Source organism: Nymphalis io, chromosome 29 (genome assembly GCF_905147045.1).
Source record: "Nymphalis io chromosome 29, ilAglIoxx1.1, whole genome shotgun sequence".
Classification (NCBI taxonomy): domain Eukaryota; kingdom Metazoa; phylum Arthropoda; class Insecta; order Lepidoptera; family Nymphalidae; genus Nymphalis; species Nymphalis io.
The window spans coordinates 864,802-885,345 of NC_065916.1; the positions used below are offsets into that span (position 1 = coordinate 864,802).

The 20,544-nt window shown below is 33.5% G+C and overlaps 2 protein-coding genes across 2 annotated transcripts in view; one reads left to right on the plus strand and one right to left on the minus strand.

The window, feature by feature from the left end:
• Positions 1–462: 462 nt before the first annotated feature.
• On the minus strand, positions 463–11,763 carry LOC126779710 (probable lysine-specific demethylase 4B). The gene is made up of 8 exons (XM_050503871.1): positions 8,938–11,763; positions 5,495–5,619; positions 4,996–5,140; positions 4,483–4,587; positions 4,072–4,143; positions 2,583–2,679; positions 1,671–1,748; positions 463–727 (listed from the first exon to the last, which is right to left on the minus strand). Exons 1-7 carry the CDS (start codon positions 11,491–11,493, stop codon positions 1,717–1,719), a joined length of 3,132 nt encoding a protein of 1,043 aa, XP_050359828.1. The 5' UTR covers positions 11,494–11,763; the 3' UTR covers positions 463–727; positions 1,671–1,716.
• A 3,388-nt stretch (positions 11,764–15,151) lies between these two features.
• The window catches only part of LOC126779435 (putative U5 small nuclear ribonucleoprotein 200 kDa helicase), a 38,813-nt gene continuing 33,420 nt past the window's right edge, over positions 15,152–20,544 (plus strand). Inside the window, exons 1-7 of the mRNA XM_050503357.1 lie at positions 15,152–15,340; positions 15,688–15,851; positions 16,345–16,543; positions 17,059–17,170; positions 18,748–18,875; positions 19,109–19,219; positions 20,180–20,308. Coding sequence (XP_050359314.1) covers positions 15,296–15,340; positions 15,688–15,851; positions 16,345–16,543; positions 17,059–17,170; positions 18,748–18,875; positions 19,109–19,219; positions 20,180–20,308 — 888 coding nt within the window. The 5' untranslated portion in view covers positions 15,152–15,295. The remainder of the gene's footprint in view (positions 15,341–15,687; positions 15,852–16,344; positions 16,544–17,058; positions 17,171–18,747; positions 18,876–19,108; positions 19,220–20,179; positions 20,309–20,544) is intronic.

Here is a 20,544-nt window from a genome sequence, read left to right on the forward strand (position 1 = left end):
CAACGAAATAAATTATTCCTTTACGTATTTAACTTAAAAAAAAATCGGAATATGTACGTTATTTATAATCTGTATTTTATTTAGAGTGCGATAACAAAGCGCCTTGTTTTTACATAACTATTATAGTACAAATGCTTAATAAATAATTGTTGTGACACACAAAATAATTAAATTACTTATAAGATTACTATTTCGAAATTAACATAGACTTCGTTTTATATAAAAATAACCGATTTGTTTTTATTTAACGTTATAATATTCACATAAATATCTTATATATCTATTTTATGACTGATGTGCAATGGAATTCGTTGAATGATCACACTCACTGACGGCGTTTGCTTTATATACAATAAAAAAAAAGTAACAGGCTCACCTAGAAAAAAAAAGTTGACAAACTGCCATCCACCAAACGGCTGTATATTAAGCTTAAAAATATTAATAAATATTAACTATCACGAAAAAATATGAACAATATTTGGCTGACTTCAATGATGAAATATTTTTTGTATTAAAATCAATAAAAAATATATTTTATCACATGAAAAATAAATTCCACTTAAAATTAAATAAAAAATAAATTATATGTACAATGTTTGTATAAATATCAGAAAAGAACGAATGTACGATGTGAGTCAGCGAGTGTGTGTGAAATGCGCGAATAGCGCCGGGAGGGGGCGCTACGGCGGCGTCATGCTGCCGCCATACTCAGGGGACGCGCCACGACCTTTAAGAATATTGGACACATCTTTAAGTATTAAGTTATATCTTTATCGTATTTTATAAAATACAATAAATTACACATGCATGCTCTCGGCCTGATGAATTGTTCGGCGAAACATTCAAATACTTAAGGCTGTATATAAACATTCGCACAAGTTCGCCTCGCCCCTCTTTTTTAAAATCTTTTATAGGCCATCGTTTGACCGTTTTCTTGCCTAGAAGCCTGTTCAATGTAAATTCCTTTTGACTCAAGTCCAAATGACCGCTCACGACGGAACATTAAGATCGGCGAGGCGAAACACGAGGCGAATGACAACCGGCCATTACACTTGCGTGCTTGCCATTCGTGTCATCATTCGTGCGAAAGTGTAAATGCAGTATAAATCTATTTTTTAATATAATTCGATTCGAGCGATGTCGAATTAGTATTTTTTTGTGCATATGACATACCAATGATAGTTTAATTCGCTGTCTTTATTAATAAAATAAATGTACGTCAATTGGCAACGTTAACTTATAAAACAGATAACACAAAATACCATAGATTATATTACATCTCGACCAATGACGTCATGTTAAATCAAGGTCAAATTTGTTTATGTATCTTGACTCCTGACATTAGTGCAGACCAGCGATACTCAACTTTTTCTATAAGGGCCATAAACACGTGTAAGTCAAGGTGTCAAAGGCCGCAAACAAAAAATATTTACGTAATGATTTCTTAGGTTTCGGGATTGTTACAAATAAACAACTACGAACAGATTTATTTAGTGTCCGTGGCCACGACAAACTGTTTATTTCAAATTATTTCTGTCTTAATATAAACCTTTGAAATATAAAATAGTTCAAAATAACACCAACCACAAAAGCCCGGCGGGCCGCAGTTTAGGTACAGCTGGTTAAGACTATAGTAAGTTATTATAAAAGAGAAAAAAAAACGTCCTCACCTCGGCCTCTGCCGCGGCCCCGACCCCTGCCCCTCCCGCGGCCGCGTCACCTGCGTCCATCGCCCAGACCCACCATGTCTAAATCAAAACAGTCAGTGACTCCGTTAACAAAGTGTATTATTGTTATCATTGGTCTTTAGTCTTTGTTTATACAAATAATATTAATGTATTAATCGGTACTGAGTTAACTGACATAGACATTGCTCACACGCAGCCTTGAGGCGGACTGTCAATACTACCAGTACCTTAAGAAAGATATCGATGAAACCATAGACAATTTTAAGTACTTCTTCTAGTTTTGGCATATTCCCAACGCAAAGCAACTTTAAATTTTATTTATATATTTTTTTCATTACACGTTATTTTTCTTGCGTTTGCTGGCAAAGGAACAAAATATAATATTGTAAATAAATAAGTTTTTTTTTAATCTGGAATAATTTTATTTACTGCTATAATATAATAAGATCTTTAATAACAATAAAGACCTCCTTTCATTTATTTATTTTTTGAGAAGATTTTTAAGGAAGCTAATTCCACCGCGCTGCATCAATGCGGGTTGGTGGATTACACATTTGGCAGAATTTCAGCAAAATTGACACAAGAAGGTTTCCTCACGATGTTTTCCTTCACCGCGTTCTAATCACTGGGCCATCTCGGCTTTTTTTGAATAATTAGGAATTAAAATCCACTTTTTAAGAACACGTTCATTTAAAATCTATCACTTTATCCTTAAATGTTGTTTAGGGGGTGATAAGTTAAACAAAACTGTGTTTTATACTTTTGAATGTCAACTCTATGATCACACATAAAATTTCATCACAATCGGTCCAGCCATTTAGGAGGTCTGTGAATAAAGAACTATTTAATTTTATAAATAATCTATAATATGAAAGCACAGATAATAGAACGTACCTATATTAGTAGCAGTCTTCTCCAAGTAAGCCAATGGTCCTTGCAGTGTGGCGCCGGCATAACCGCCTCGCCCACCCGCCATGAACATGTTTTGCATCTTTAAAAAAAAATGTTACATGCATTTTTTAATACAATATGGTAAATTAACAATGTCGCTATATATAATATTATATATTTAATTTTCAATAATAGAAAAATATTATATAGATAAAAAAAACGAATATAATAAAACAATGTGAATCAAAAAAACTATAAAAAAAAACTTACCGCTTGTGAAAACTAAATGGTGCAGATTAAAAAAGCATTCTAAAAACAAAAAAAAAGTGCAGGAAAAATAAATAAAACGCAAAACAAATTAAAAAAAATGTGTATTCGAAATTAAAAAAAAATAAAACAAAAATTAAAGTGCTTTTCAAATTATACAGTTGCATTTAAACTAAAACTGACAACTATAGGGGGCAACCTTATAATACGTAAAGATATATCGGCCATTTTGAAGAGCAGGTTTCAGATAGCAGCTTTCCATCCGACACATGCAGATTCCCTAACGATTACTTCCTTCACCACAGATCACGAGACGAATTAAAAAAAAGAACAAAACGTCTTTTTTTTCTAGAACATCTTGGCCAAGCACCTCCCTCTTATAATATATTTAAAGCTATACGTAATGCTAACGTTATACTTGCTCTGTCTATTTCTGTCTATTTCTTTGACATTTAATTGACGCGATATTATTAATCGAGATCTTGTATAATCTGTGACATTCACTATGGATACGAAAAAAAAATGGCGTCTTGAATGCCGGTGAAGTTGTCATCGGAACTTCGGATGTAAAACTAAAGTGGATATAACTTTTTAAATAAAGATATTTTAATTAAGTTCGTAGTGCATAACATAGCAGAGCCATTAGCAAATCGCATGGAATATATAACGTTTATATTTATCATTTGATTGGTATCGAGTATAAACTGAAGTTCCTAATTATATCACTATAATAAACCTTATATATCTATGTAGAAGCAATATCAACAATGTATTCTAAATATTTTAATTCCACAGCTGGACAAAGGCCACTTTTAAATTATTACTTCTACATTTAACCCGACCCACAGCTATTAAAAACTGACCTTCCACAACGATCAACAACTATTCAGGTCCAACCGCAGAAAGAATGCGTTCAAGATATCTGTCAGTCAATTTAAATATTGCTTTTATATATATTTTTATAAGATTTAGCGCAAAAAATTACAATATTTATTCTAAGTTCATAGAGACATACTCATAATTTTTTTTTTAATTTTTTTCGGTAAAATAAACGACACTAATATTTTTTATCGTATGTTCAACACTTGAACGTATTCGATCAACGACTGGTCGACATATTTAATAACAACAAAGTTTTTAATGCCCTTGGTGGGAGTTAGTACGCCACACGCTACCGCCTCTGCACGGTGGCGGGGTACGCGGGCGGGTGCGGGGGCCGCGGTACCTGCTGTTGCTGCAGCGCTTGTTGCTGTAATGCCGCTTGCTGCGCCGCTGCCGCTGCTGCCATTTGTTGCGCCTAGAGTGTTTACCGCCAAATTTCAAATAGAGTACTTAATATTTAGATAATTTACGGTTGAAGTCCAACCCACAATTATATTCGATTTAAAAAAAGCGCTTTTATATTTACGTATTGGCCGGTAACGTATACCTAACGCAGCGTAAGAGCTCTACGGTGCTAGATTTATGACAGTCAATAAGTGAGGGTCGTTACACTTCTATATCGAATAAAGATTTTTGAATTTGCCTTAAAGGCCTTTTTTTCGTTTCATTCTTCTGAGCCTTTTCTTAAACTCCAAATGGCAATGCGGAAATAAAAGTTTTTTTTTTTTTGTAGCAATTCCGTAACTGTTTTCACCTGTACGTTTTGCTGTACGCTGCAAGGCTGCTGCATCGGGGACGCCGCTTGCTGCAAAGCTGGCTGAGGCGTTTGTGGCTGACACTTATTATACTGCGTGTGACCCTGGTCGAACACATATATATAAGTATACGAAAATATATCCAAGGAATATGTGAATGTCTAATTGGTTGTATATTGTAATATATAAGATTATTAAATAAATAATATCCTGGAACATTATTCACACACGGCCATCTGATCCAAAACTAAGCAGAGCTCGTACTATGGAAACCAGACAACTGATATACTACATATACTACTTTTTCTTTTCTAAATACATACTTATATAGATAATTACACCCAGACTCAGGACAAACAGACATGTTCATGCACGCAAATATCTGTCCCGGGTGGGAATCGAACCCACAACCTTCGGCGTGAAAGGCAAGCATCCACGCCAACCGGCTCGTCGTCGTCATCGTTATATATGGGTACAACCCACATATGTAATATATAGATAAATATATGTACCTGCAAGTCTGCTAGGAGGTTTTGCCACTGGCTGATCTTGTCATAATGCCTCCTCAGTAATTCCTCTTTCCTCTGCAACTCACACTTCAGCTCGTTGTTATCCTCCTTCACGAGTAGTTCCGGTTTCATGGCTGACAGTAAGAATCTAAAACGATCCGTTTAATAATGTACACGGTTATTTTACAAGCTCGTTGGGTGGGTACCACCCACTCATCCGATATTCTACCGCAAAACAGCAGTACTTGGTATTGTTGTGTTCCGGTATGGAGGGTGAGTGAGCCAGTGTAATTACAAGCACCCGGGACAAAGATCTTAGTTCCCAAGGTTAGTGGCGCATTGGCGATGTAAGCGATGGTCAACATTTCTTACAATGCCAATGTCTATGGGCGTTGGTGACCACTTACCATCAGGTGGCCCTGTGCTCGTCTGCTTACCAATAGTACAAAAAAAAAAATCTAAAATATATTTGGATTTATATGTATTTGGGTAAAAATGTTACCTTTTTTGCAGGAAAAACGCCTCCATCTGCCTCGCGAGATCGATGAACCTCTCAACCTCGACCTTGACCTCTTCCTTCTCGACGCATGGGGACGCTTCTTGTTTCGTCAGCACGTTCAGACATGCCTGTCAGAAATAAACACGTTCTTTAAATTATTGTTTTCCTAATCGAATTTCCGCTGTGAGGAATCATCGTTCGTTTGATCTCACCCCTTTTTTGGGGGGTATATATATATATATATCCTTATAGGGTAGATAGGCTTGGCCCTCGGGCAGCAAAATTTACTAAGATTTGTGTTTTTTAGTATTCGCGCCCTGTGGACCCAGATTAACATGTTTATATTCGAAAGTGTGTCCATAGCACCTCGTAAAAATCCTTAACCCTGAATTATGTGCACATATGGATATTCCAATAATTACATGGCAATTTTTTGTAGAATTAGGATATCCAAGGTATCAAATCCTACCCTGTGTGCGTGGTGTATCTTAATAGTGGATTAACCAGCAGGCTGAGTAGCCTTGATATATAACGGCAAATTTAGATACCAATTTATTTATTTTTGTAGCTACAGCGCTAACGTGAAATAATTTGTAATATCTTGCAAAAATAAGCCTTCAAACATCTCGGCAATGACTTTCCGTTCTTTCTTTTCATTGTACATACGAAATATGTAAACCATTTAATGCAACTTCAACTGAATCGTGAATTACAAAAACATAACTAGACTCCGATGCTGATTGTAGGGGTAAGAATGACAAAAAATCTATATTATCTACTTGGAAAACGGCATATGTAGCACTTTGCCTCGCAATGAAACGCTTTTATATATAGAGGTATTACTCAATAAAGGATTATATAGATAAGTGTATATAGTGATTGACATAAGGCTAAGTGATCCCTAATTCAAGCCCCAGGTCGGGCCGGTAAAAAGTTATTGAGTTTACCTTTCGAAGATTCACAGTAGCAGCCCTGATCTGGAAGATGGACACACTCACATGTCTCGGACAGCACGTTAAGTTTCCGGTCGTGTCGGATTGCCGTCCCATCGGATTGAGAGTGAGGAAATATAGTGCACCTGTGTTTGCGCACACATTTGCCGACTATAATATGTCCTGCGCAGTTGGCTAGACTGTCTTAAGATTGGACTCCGTGGCCGAAATTGATCAGGAAATCATCAGATAAACACGTGAAATTCAACCAAAATACATAATCTAATATTTTTCTAAGATTTCAATGATAGATATAAAATATATCAATTACCTATTTGTACAACTTATAATTCAAAATTGTAGAACTGACATACAAGCACGAATTTACCCCCCCTCAATGGTTTATTTAAAAAAAATAGCGAGCCTACATCCTTGGGATTAAAGCTTGCTTCGTAGTAAATTTTATCAAAATCATAACAGACAATTAATTTAGATGCCCGCAAGTCTATTTACCTTACATTCGTGTATGTAATAAAGACGTTTTTCTTCCTTTATACATAATTTTGTTCAATATTAAAGTACGAGATACACAGATTAAAAAAATTAAAACAATAATAAATTTCAATTCGATTTATTACTTATTTTAACAAACTTTCATTTTAATTATTAGAACTAACAATATAACCATTTATACTATAATATCATCTATGAATTAAGTATGACCCGATTATAATAAATTAAGCCGCATCACTTCAAAAGTAAAAACTTATATAAACATAATCTTATATAATATTAGATAAGATAAGGTGGGTTTTCAAACAAATTAAAAAAAACTTACAATTTAATTAATTACTGATACCTAATATATATAATCTGTCGTCATAATGAGACTGTTATCACGTCTATTTGATTTTTTTTTTAATGTCAAGCAAAGGGTAGTTTTAAATAAATAAAAATGCTGCCTGTTTTTTTAATCATATTGACTAGAGATTAAATAAAAGCACTTAATTGTTAATTTAGTCATACAAATTAATTGACATAAAAAACTACAACCATTTTTTTTATCTATTGCTGACCTAAAAGGACACAGAGCGTTCGAATGCAAAAAAGTAAATTTTAAAATTGACTTTTAAAATACCTAAAAAATAAAATAAAACACGTATTTTTTTTACTCCAGGGCAAGATAATGACGAAAAAAAATATTATAATACAAGTATTATAATGTATGACTCGACGTCGTTATTTGTAAACATAAAATATAATATCTCAAAACAAACCTAGTCAAAATATTTTAGCTAAAATGAATGGATCAAACACAAAATAAGCGGAATACAATTAAACCTAAAATAGTGGGATTTGTGATTGTGCTCCTTTACCACACTAGAAAAAAAAAAGATATACAAAGTCTAGAGATGAGTATAACAAATTAACAAGTAATAACCGGTTATTATTACTATATTAGCTGAGAACGAATGCGTGGCTTTGTAAAATTATATTTTATATAAATAAAAACACTCGCAAAAGTTACTTCCACATACAGTTAGTTATACTTTGTATTGGTGTTTTTCTGTATGTAACTTAAAGCCCATTGTTGATAACAATATTTATAAGATTAGAATATCTTAATTGTTTCCAAGTAAACTTTACAACTCTCTGCAAATTGTCAGTATACATACATACATTAAAATTTAAATCGATTAACAGAAGGCTCATTTACTATTTAGATATTTTAGCTATATTTTTTTCTTTTACTGGCTTTTTCATTCATCCATCAATAAGAAACCATATTTTTTAAATGATAGTATGTGATGCCATAGACAATAAATAAAAGTTCTTAAGTTATCAGGCTATTTATAATATTCAGTCTCTTTAATTAGTAAGTAGACAAGAATATAAATTTTATAAATAATTATTTCATAAAATTATCATATTACATAAAAAAGTTATTTGCACTCTAGGCAGAACTGTTTTATCACAATCAAAGATACATTAAAATCAGTTTGAATATAATTAGAATAAAAAAAAAAAACTAAATTGTTAATTTCAACAGATTTCAAAAAAAACCTAATCCAAAAGATTTGTACTATAATCATTTTATAAAAAAAAATGCTATCAGATTAAAATAATTAGTTAACATTTTCTCATAGTGATGCATCATATCTTTGTAATAAAAAAATTATTCATAGGTTTTATCTAAATTGAAAAATTCAAACTAAATTTTCAATTAAATTTATTTATCATCTGTACATAAGACTTTAAATCTCTACCACTCGCACACAAATTAATAATCGGATCATACCTTAAAATTATTTTTTTTTAATTATACAATTGTCTCTTAATAAAATTTAGCATTGGAAAATAATTTTTACATATCACCGACTAAGTGAGTGCTCTGAACGTTTAAATAATACTAATTAACGAATACTGCCTTCACTTTTGATAGCTAAACCACGGTGACTGGTATGGACTTCTGAAATATTGATTAGAACTCATTTGTCCATACATTGGTTGCACTGATGGTATTTGAGGATTAGGATAGTACTCCGGCCTCCATTGGTTCCGTTCTTGTCTGTAACTCGGCTGACTCATGGTTTCATGTAACCGTTCAGTACCATTTTGAGGTGTATATGTTCTATAGTCTATCGGTGTATCCAAGAAAATGCTGTCATTATATTGACCCACTGGAAGTGGTATATCTTGCGTTTTCTCTGGTGACCTCGGGTAAGATTTGGGCTCGACACTTTCCACTATAACTTTCTTCTGAGATGACTTCTTATGAGTGTATGATTCTGATGTTTCTGTGACTCTATTCTGCTTAGTTGTCATAAACTTGTGGAACTCGCCTTGAAATGCACTTGGGTTTTTGTTAATAGGCGGAACTACAGCTGGTACTCGAGGACTAGAGTCGAGGTGGAAACTTGAATATGATTTCAATGGAGTCTTTGGATTAGTCTGAGGTGGTTTTTGAGCAATTGATGAAGGTTGGGTGGATGTACTTGCTGCAGATGGTTTTTGATGACCTAAATGTGAATATAATTTGGACTGAGCATCAATAACTGGTTCGAGAGGTGAACTATAGGCAAATTTCGGAACATTCTTCGGTGTTCTAGGTTTACGAGGTTTCTTAACTTTCTGGTCCCCTTCCACCTTTTCTTTCTTGACTTTAGGTTCACGTTTAACTGATTCCTTCTTAACTTTCTCTTTTTTAGGTGTATCTTTCTTTTCCCAATCAGCTTTAGTATTGGATTTGCGTTTTTTAGGTTCTTTTTTTATCTCTATTGAATTATCTAATGTGATCGAGTGTGATGTGAGTGTTTCATGTAAAGGATCAGTCTTAGGTGATGGAACAGGTTCTGATTCATTCTTAATACTATCTTCGATATTGTGAGGTGGTGACTCCCAACTAGAGATCACCGCTGCCATGTCTTCTAGCTGTTCATCTGATAGTTTTTTAGATTTCATTTTTCTACGTTGCTTTTTGGGTTGCGATGCAACTTTTACATGTTCATGACTAGTATCACTTTCTTCTTTTATAACTTTCTCCCTTGGTTCCTTTTTAATACTCTCCTTTCGTTTTTTCCTTATCTTAGTATTCTTTTTTGAGGCGGGCGCGACATAATCCGAATCTCTGTCTGAATCAATGTAACCAATATCAGGCAGTTGGGCTTCAGAGGGGTCCATCTCATCACCTTTCAACCATATGTCTTCTAGAGCATCAAGCTGATTATCATCTGGATCCATGGGCAGCATTGGACGTTTCATCGATGTCATCATATCTAAGTCCCCTTCCGCCATTGTCATTTCATCATCATCCATAACATCATGACCGAGAATAGACACAGCTATAGCCCCCTCTGATATGCTCTTACTAGCCATTGCTCTCTTCAAATGTAAAGGATGTCGTTTCTTCTTCTTTAATCCTTCAACTTCTGCTTCTATAAACGATTCAGGGAGCTCGGTATTATTTTTGTTACATAATATATCTTGACCAGAGGGATGAGGAGCTGGGACCATTTTTTCTGGCTGTTCCGGGTGGCAACCTATATCTTGACCTTTCAACCATAGCTCATAACGATCGGGTTGGAACCGTTTCACAAATGTGTCCATGGATATCTTTACCATATCATTACTACAAGTACACTGCAATGCTCGTTTACCATACTCAACCCACCTCGGTGCTGCAAAGTTTGTTGATTCAGCACAGTTAAAACCATGATTAAAACCTGCATGGTAACCATACGGGAATGTTATCATGATTTCACCAGATTCTTGAGTAATTTTATTAACTGGCACGGAATATTGCTTTAATATTTGCGGAGATATTAAAGTCATTTTGTGTCTTAGGAATGCTTGGCATGTTTTAGCGGATGTGGGAAAGAAGCCAGACGCAATTCGCTCAAATCTTTTCCCATGTTCTGGCGGGATAGCATACCAGGTCTTGGGCTCGCCGAAGTGAAGGTAGTTTATCGAATACAAGTCCATATCCTCGGTGTGCCAAGCAAATGTTGTCTTCCACATACCAAAGTACAGGTAAGCAGTGTTGACTCCATCGATTTCTATGCCATAATCAGAATTTACAAAGTCCAGGATCGTACCGAGGTGATTAATGTTCCATTCCTTCACGTCTGGATCTGTTATGCTGCCATTGACATCAGCACCGTATATTGGTGCAACGTACGTAACATTCTTCCAGTATTTTCTTTCTAAATCATCATAGTTCGTGTGTTTAGGAGTACAATACTTAGCTGAATTTGCTAAAACTGCAAACTGTTTCACTGTCATAGATTTCTTTTGAATATTGATCTGTTGAAACAAACCTTGTTTCCCAGTGACCACTTGACAAATAGGAGAAGGTATGGTAACGTTCAGCTCGTCCAAGTCATAGCCTTTCTTGCGGGGAACCCACTCGGGAGGAGGAATCACCTTGGCGAGTCCAGCCTTGTGGGCTCCTTTCGATTCCATATACTGTATGTATTTATTGAAGTCTTTGAATTCATCCCATGTTGGGCGAAACACTTGTATAGATACTCCACCACTCGATGTACAAACATCATCCCCGGTCACCGACATTATCGTAGTATTTTACGATCAAAAATCCGAATCAACAATGTTTCGTCATTAAAAACCACAATTTCACACGTTCGTCCACACCTCCATATTTATAAAGTTGTATCTCGTGTTATTTATTACACTTGCACGAGGTATATTAGTAATTCAATCAAAATGAAACGCGATTAACTTTTGTTAATAATGAAAAAACATTATCAGTAAAATGGCCGACTTGAATGAGATGCGTTTGCAACAAAAATCTCTAGCGGCGATCGAAGCCGCATAAGCGAATTCGGGTCACGTACTCACAAAAGTTCTTAACGTTTTCAACATCAATGACTAGTTTTAGCTTATGAAGCTTCAAGTTTACGTATACGGCAACACCATATAGATAGTTAGATTTGTGATGTTGGTATTGTTGTACTATTTTGACAGATAGCACACATATACAAATGAAGAGGTTATAAATAGAATTGGTTTTTAAAGTTATTGTAAAATATTAATTACATTTTATGTTTATCAACTAACCTGAAAGGATTCTTCGAATTCTTCCACCAAATTGCCGCTTCCGTTAGATGGAGTCGCCATTTTGAATGCTCAATTTATCAAACTGTGATCTATATTTTCTTTCTCATGACACTTGCAGGTAAAATTGTGTTGCTTTGATGCGAGTTTGACGTTACGATTACGAATGCTACGCACACTAATGTATAGTTGAAGCTTCAAGGAATATACGCCTTTGCACACATTTCTAAATATTATACAATCAATAACAATTCAGGGCTGCAAACTGTAAGAAATTCAAGACGTTTGTGCATAAAATAGAAAATCAATAAAAAAAGAGTATTCATAACAAAAGCATTATTATTCTTTTTTTGTAAAAAAGTTTTTATTATTTCGATTGATTAATTGTCATTAATATGTAGGTATCTTGTGTGTACACAAAATGTTTACGAAATATTATCGCTTTTAAGGTCCTAAATATAAATTAATTTTATACCAGCTCTTACTTGTGACTTTATCCGATTGTTAGCCCGAATTTTGAAACATTACATTTGATTTTATCACTCTTGGGATATAAAAAGATAATTAAATGATCATTGCCTCTACCAGTAATCTCGATAGTCTTAGAGTTTTCGAAGATAAAACTTAGGGTAAGCAATTCTTAAAACATATGGATTGTATTCTAATCTACGTATTGTATTGCTGCATTACAGTCAATTTTAAAATGGACGTATAACTTTTACACGCATTTTAATCTAAACACTTAAATAAAAATGGTAGAATCGATGTATCGCTACTGAACAAAATCTGATCAAGCTTAAGAAAATCAAGTAGTTTTATTATTACCAAGTTACCAAAAACATATAATCTAAGGCATTGACATAATATGATTTGCATTTTGAATTTGAATTGTATTTATGTGAGACATAAACAAGCGCGCTAATAAAGAAATAACTTGTGTACCGTGACGGCAAACGACATGACACTATTATCATGACATCGTGCCTCATCTCCTTTACCGGATTCTACTTCCTAGTGTATTCTTGGCACGTGTATTTACATTTCGCTGCTTAATATTATTATAATTATAAAAATATATATATTTAAGTAATTAAACGATATCTTTATTTATTTTACTCCATATTTATTTATTGATTTTATTTAATGTAAAGATTGATAAAATCTTTTAATAATCATCTATTTCCACGTTTCATATCTACCCGGGCGTCCCATGCCGTCCACATTTTATTTTCTATATCAACAATAAATACACTACGAATTAAAATAAAATAGTTTTACCTAAAATGTTATTAATATAATTGCCAAATCAGCATCTATCAGACAGCCCTGACTCGCGCGCTATGCAGTCAATGTTTACATCACGTGATAATAATGTGTAATACAAATACATGAATCGAAAATCTTTATTTTAATTTGTAAGTATTGCATTTATTTTGTAGTTGCTCATTGTTAGATGCTGACACCGTTTTTTCATGTATACTATATGATAAATAAATAGACTTTATTTGATTTATCATTTACAGAATTACTTTTAAATGTTGCTTAGAGGGCGATAAACAATGCTCTGTCTTTTTCTTCCGAATGTCAATACAATAATGGCGGAAAGAGAGAAATTAGTATTTAACAAAACAAGAGCTAAACATTGTTTATAAAGCCGTGACACATCTGTATATCTCTAAGTCGGTACATTCAACGTAATCATGTTCATTAATTTATTGTTTATGTCATAATATTATAACTGTTTTATAGTAGCATATTCTCTCGATGACGTAAACTGTCAATGTCAGCTGGTTCAGGTGAATGAACTTTTAACACACTATTGAAGGTTGAAGGTTATCTAAACAAACAAGAGTGATTCTAATTTCAGCTGATGTATTAGAAACAAACTAAATCAAACAATATTAAAAAATAACTTAGACTTAAACTTTTGAGATCATAAGTTATGTTTTTTACACTATTCACTTACATAAACTATTAATTAGGTGTATTGTTTTATTCCATTATTTTAATGAACATAAACATAAGAAACATAAATATATTATAATACAATCTGCCCGCTTACGTACTATTGCTACGTATGAAATAGGCATTCGTTTTGTTATTTTTTTGGAAAAAAATAATGTTTTGTTTCAATGTGTTGTTCTTTCTTGATCGCAGCGCATCGACCTAAAAGATTCAATTTAAGCCATCGAGGGTATCATACACCAAAAAAAAACCCATCAAAATCATCCCAGCTGCTTAGGAGTTCAGTGACGGTAGAAATAAAGAAACACTTTTAGCGAAAATAATGTTGTTTGCATTTAGTTACTCATAGGTGAAAAAATAGAACATAACTTTCAATAATCATAAATTGTGATCCGTAATTCTGTAGCTGTAGAAGCTACAGCCTCAATTGTGTTAGCAAAGCATGACTAGTACTAACTTAAAGAAAAGACATATTAGTAGAAGTTACCGTTTGTTCTATAGTATAGTAAAGAAGAAATATAAAAATAAATGATAATAATATGAAACATATGATAATTCAGAAACGAAAAAACACAAAGGTCTTATTTATATTCGTTTGTAATTGCAGAAAAATCAGATCAAAATCAATTTTAATTTGAGGACTTATTAATCAGGTTTAAACTTTGCCAATGGAGAAAAAGTAAAAGGTATGTATATTGTGATAGAAGGACAAAACTTGTGTTAAGTTTATTCGTATAATTATTAATTCCTTTTTATCTGTCAGTATAATGTTTGCGTATGCCTAAAATTCCTTCTTGTTCACAATACATAATATATTTCTAGATAAAATTACTACAGTGATTTGGGACCTTGATATTTAATAATATTGATTTTGAATTACAATCATTGATATTATAAATTAAAGCATAAAATTAATGCTTATTAACTTTTCTAAATAAATAAAATTACAATTTTAAATCAGAAAAGAATGCTATATGTGTGAAGTGTGTAATTTTTAGTAAAAAGAATAACGCATACACCTAGAGGTGTACAAAATATTCCTTTGAGATTAATTTCTAACCTTAGAGTCCTCTATAAAATAGATAGCTTGCCTTGTTAAATGCTAAAAAAGTTTGTGTTCGACTGTAATGACATGTATTTACTTCACTTGCATTGCAACACTGTTATTTACGTTAACTCATTCCTGACGTTTATATAAAAATGGCGTTAGCGGTATAACCTCGCTTACGTTGTGTTAATATTTAAGAATAACGTTTTCTTTTAATTGCGTTTAAGGAAATTTAAATTGAGAATTATTAATTGTGATTTACAAATATAAAGATAAGTTTTCGCCATGGCGGATGCGGCGGCCAGACAGCTGCAATATGAATATAAAGCTGTAAGTTTTGTTATTAAAGTTTCTTGTTGTTGTGAAATACGATGTCCAAATCACGTTTTTTTAACACTATTTGAACCCTGAATATCCAAGAGCAGTGATACCTAAACTATTTAAAGCTGTGTAAATATATAAATGCAATTTTCGTTTGTATTGTGGAATAATATGTACTAATTTTTTTATTACTTGTAGTAAATTTTCATTAATTCTTGCTAGTCTCATGAGACTTATTTATGTATTCAACTTATGCATTACCTACGCAAGATTTTATTTTTATTGCTAATAATAAAATCTTTAAAAACAATCTGCAAGTCACTTATATTTTTTCCCTTTAATCTGATTTTCCACAGAACTCCAATCTCGTATTACAAGCTGATGTAAGGCTTATAGAACGTCGCGGTCGCGATGAAGCTACAGGAGAAGTGTTGTCGCTTTCTGGAAAGCTCCTAGGTACCCGTATGGGTGACCGGGCTCAGAGAACAAAACCAGAAAAAGCAGAGGAGAGGAAAGCAAAGTGAGTTGTATATTAATTTTGTTTTTATCTACTTAAATTTTCTGTATTATTGTTTTTGTTTTATCTTTAACAATGTATATGAAGCTATATGTCAATAGTGTGTTCTTAATAAATATGTAATAATAAAAATGTAAGGAAATATTAAATTTTTTTTTTAATTGTATTTGTAATAGTAAAAAAGAAATTGTAATACATATAAATGTTTTATAACATATTAGAAAGTATATATAACATTTATGTTATAAACAACCATGCTAAAATTACACAACATGTAATTAACCATGAGCATAACGGACATATCATATTAGTTAATGAGGAGGTGGAGATGTGAGGAATGATTAATATTTTTTACAGTGCCATGTCTATTGGCAGTGGTGATCAGCTACCATCAGGTAGCTCATTTGCGAGTCCTCATACCTACCTTTTTTATAACCAAGAAATTATGTATCTTCTGTGTAATATTATTATTATTGTTATTATTATTGTTTCACAGACGACAAAAACGAGATGAAGCATCATATGAGCTGTCGAAATCAAAATCCAGAGTAGCATGGGCAGATGACACACCAGCAGGAGTGCTGTATAGACCGAGAGCACAACACACGAGACATGCTTATGAGTTGTTGCTAGCGTTTATGCAGAGTGCACTAGGAGATCAGCCAAGAGACATATTATGTGGGGCTTGTGATGAAGTGAGTGCTAGATATTAAGCGAGTGATAGATTAATGTGGTTGAAATTCCGGAGTTCTTGTTCATATTGAATATCGCTAATCTATTCATGATTTAGTATATACGCTGTATCCATAGTATATTTATATTAAATGTTATACATGTTTCTTTATGATTAATTAGAAGAACGATAAAGGAAGCTCTATATAAATTTTTTTAATAATCTCATTGGTCTAATATCTAATAAAGCCACGGACCCTGATTTATGGATCGAATTGAACCCTTGGTTTGGCCAATAAACAGTTTACACTCCTGTGCCTCGGAAAACTCTTGACGCAAAAGCGATTAATCATGCATCTGTCCAATCATGCTCTTTCCAGTTTGACTGGCATGTCATTTCATAAATAGAATGAGGGTATAAAGAGAGCATGTGTATTTGCACAATACACTCAACACTAACTTTTACTAAGGATCAAATGACTAATGAAATACAATTAAATAATTATTCAACGAATATTAACTACATACTTTTTTATAGGTTTTGGTTGTTCTCAAAAATGATAAACTAAAGGATCCCGAGAGGAAGAAAGAGGTGGAAATGCTTCTTGGACCGATACCAGATGAGAGATTTGCACTTTTAGTTAACTTGGGTAAGTTTTTAAACTGTGATTCTTTTTAAAAACATTCAGCTTCATTAAAGACTTGGCTAGGATTTATTTTGTTGGAAGTTTCAGTTGGAACCTATAAGTCTTTTATATATATAAATTTTGAAAAGCCCAATGGGAACTTTGGTTTATTTAAAATCATATTATCATCCTCACAATATTGTTTATTTATTCATTAATTGTGTCCGTAATTATTATATATAATGACTGCCTCGTTGGGCTAGTGGCTAGATATAGAATCCCACATAACCTGGTTCCATCCCCATGGGACCCGGGTACATTGCTGAAGATTTCCACTGCAAAAAAAAGAAGTGGCTAGATTTAAGACCGCAGATCCCAAGGTTCAAATCCCAAGACGGACCAATAAAATGTTATTGTATTTGTAGCCTGGAGTCTGGAGCAATTGAAAGTGAGTACACTTCCGTGAGAGTGAGGGGATAGAGTGTGAACCTGTACTTGCACACACATTTGTGCAAACATGTCCTGTGCAGTTGGTCGTCGTGGCCAATAATTTTGTTCTTAAATGTATTATAAGAAATATCTTCAAGGGATAAACATCTCTTTTATACTTATTATTATTTATATTTATTGCACACTGTATAAAAGGATTATGTAAGGACATAATCCGATATACTGTACAGATGCAAACTTACAAGACATATTATAGAACTTGAAGCCGAAATGGCCTAGTGGTTAGAACGCGTGAATCTTAAGCGATGATCGTGGGTTCAAATCCGGGCAAGCATCACTGATTTTTCATGTGCTAAATTGTGATTATAATTCATCTTGTGCTTGACGGTGAAGGAAAACATCGTGAGGAAACCTGCATGTGCCTAATTTCATTGAAATTCTGCCACATGTGTATTCTACCAATCCGCATTGGAGCTGCGTGGTGGAATAAGCGCCAAACCTTCTCAAAATGGAGAGGAGGCCTTAGCCCAGCAGTGGGACATTAACAGGCTGTTACTGTACTGTATATTATAGAACTCATGTTTATTGTAGTAGGAATTTTTAAGGTAACTTTCTGGAGCAGCTGTTAGTATGCATAATAAAATATTTGTAATAGTGTATTGTAAGCATATGATTGTATACATAATTTATAAAACAATTTATTTCTTGTGTAGCATATAAGGAACAAGTAACAACTTTATTTCGAATATTACACAGATAAAACAAAACATATCACAGAGTACACAGCAACAATAGATTAGTTTGTTTATTTAATGTTGCCATATATATAAATAATATTTCTAACAATATGGTATACTCCAAGGGTAAGGGTAAGATGGAGTAAATTTAAACAGACTTTAGATATATTCCATGTATAAATTGATTAAAGTATATATAACTTAATGAAATAATATTGTATTATAAAAAAAGATATATTAATCAAGAACTGTTTTAGTACATAATACAGCAGAGATATTAGTGAATCGCACGGAATATGTAAATATAAGGTTTGTTTGTCTTTACTTCTCGTCCCATATATGTATATTATTCGAATTAATTAATATGTGGATGCATCACTGACAATAATATTATGATATGATATTGTTTAACAGGCAAAAAGATCACCGACTTCACTATAAGCTCAGCAACGGAGGGCAATACTGAAATTGACGAGACATACGGCATCAACGTACAATTTGAAGAGTCATCGGAAGAGGATGATGAAGATGCTTACGGAGAGGTGAGGGCATGAAGTCATCTTTTTTTTTAAATTCATTTGAGAATTAATTGCTATTAAATTGTCAAGATTGGTTGAATAGTATAGTGTTCTGTGCTGCAGCATCACCTGGATAGTTACAAATTCAATAGAGATTGCAAGTTCCATCACAATGTTTTCTTTCAAATGAATTGATTGAAGTTAAATCACATTTAAGATTTTGTTTTTTTTTTTGTTATATTTTTGTAATGTGACAGGTCCACGATGAAGAGAAAGAAGAAGGTGATGTGTCAGAAAATGAGGAGGGTAAAGAGAGTTCGGGCGATGACAGCGATGGGGAGGGGAAGAAAAATGCAATACATGCTAAAGTGAGTATACACCTACAATATTCTATATTTTACCGAGCTGAGCTTAATATTACCTGGATCTCAGTTCGTATGGACTTACTTATAAATGTTGCTTAGCTATTTAGCTGAACATTGATCTCTTTTCATCATTATTGATTTGACATTTGAAAGAAGAAGACGCAGCATGGTTATCTATTCACTCAGTAGGCAATGTTTATAAGTAAGGCGGGTTGTGTTTAAGTCATGTTAAGTTTAACCTCGTTCTTATACAAGTTAAAAATTTAATAATATCCTGGGACATTATTCACACACGGCCATCTGATCCCAAACTAAGCAGAGCTCGTACTATGGAAACCAGACAACTGATATACTACATATACTAATTTTTTTTATAATTACATACTTATATAGATAATTACACCCAGACGCAGGACAAACAGACATGTTCATGCACACAAATGTCTGTCCTGGCTGGGAATCGAACCCATAACCTTCGGCGTGAAATCCAAGTATCTTCCAACCACGCAAACCGGTCTAAATTTTGTCTAACTCTTAACTAAGAAGAATTTTCTTCCCTAATTAAAAAGTTTTTTATTAGATTTATGCAAATAAATACACTTATGCAATGAATAAGCATTACACTTCTTTTTTAATTTACTCAATTATTTCTCACATTTTTATAAGAAATAAGTTTTTAATTTTTCACTTCAAGCATTATCCTTGTAGGTAATGTTTATAACAAATATATTGATATAATATTGCCGGTTGTTTTTCTGACGCTACAGATTCTCATAGCCGAGTAATGCTGTTTTAAGATTTCATATATAATTCGCATTTGTATTGCATTAGATAATATTATGTAACTGTTTTGGAGTAGATCCACAGAGTGCTTATTTAAGTTTCGACTTTTGTACTGGGATAGGGTTAGCAAAACATATTTAGAACGTTAAATTAATTGTAATGTATACTTACTCTCGGCAGCTCTCGGAGGAGGGCGCGCAGGCGCAGTCCCGTCGTCGCGAGGCGCAGACGCTGCACGCGCTCGACATCGACGCGTACTGGCTGCAGCGACGCCTGTCCCGACACTTCCCCGACGCCATGCTGTCGCAGGTGGGCACGCACACACAGATATAATAACTTAAACACGTTACACAACATATATACTAACACACGTACATACAAACACCCACACTCTCATGCACACACACATACCAGCACGTCCATCAATATACACGCACACACGCACACGTTCTCACATATACTATAAATTACTTACGTACATACGTACGCTGGTGGGAGGGCTTTGTGCAAGCTCATCTGGGTAGGTACCAACCACTCATCAGATA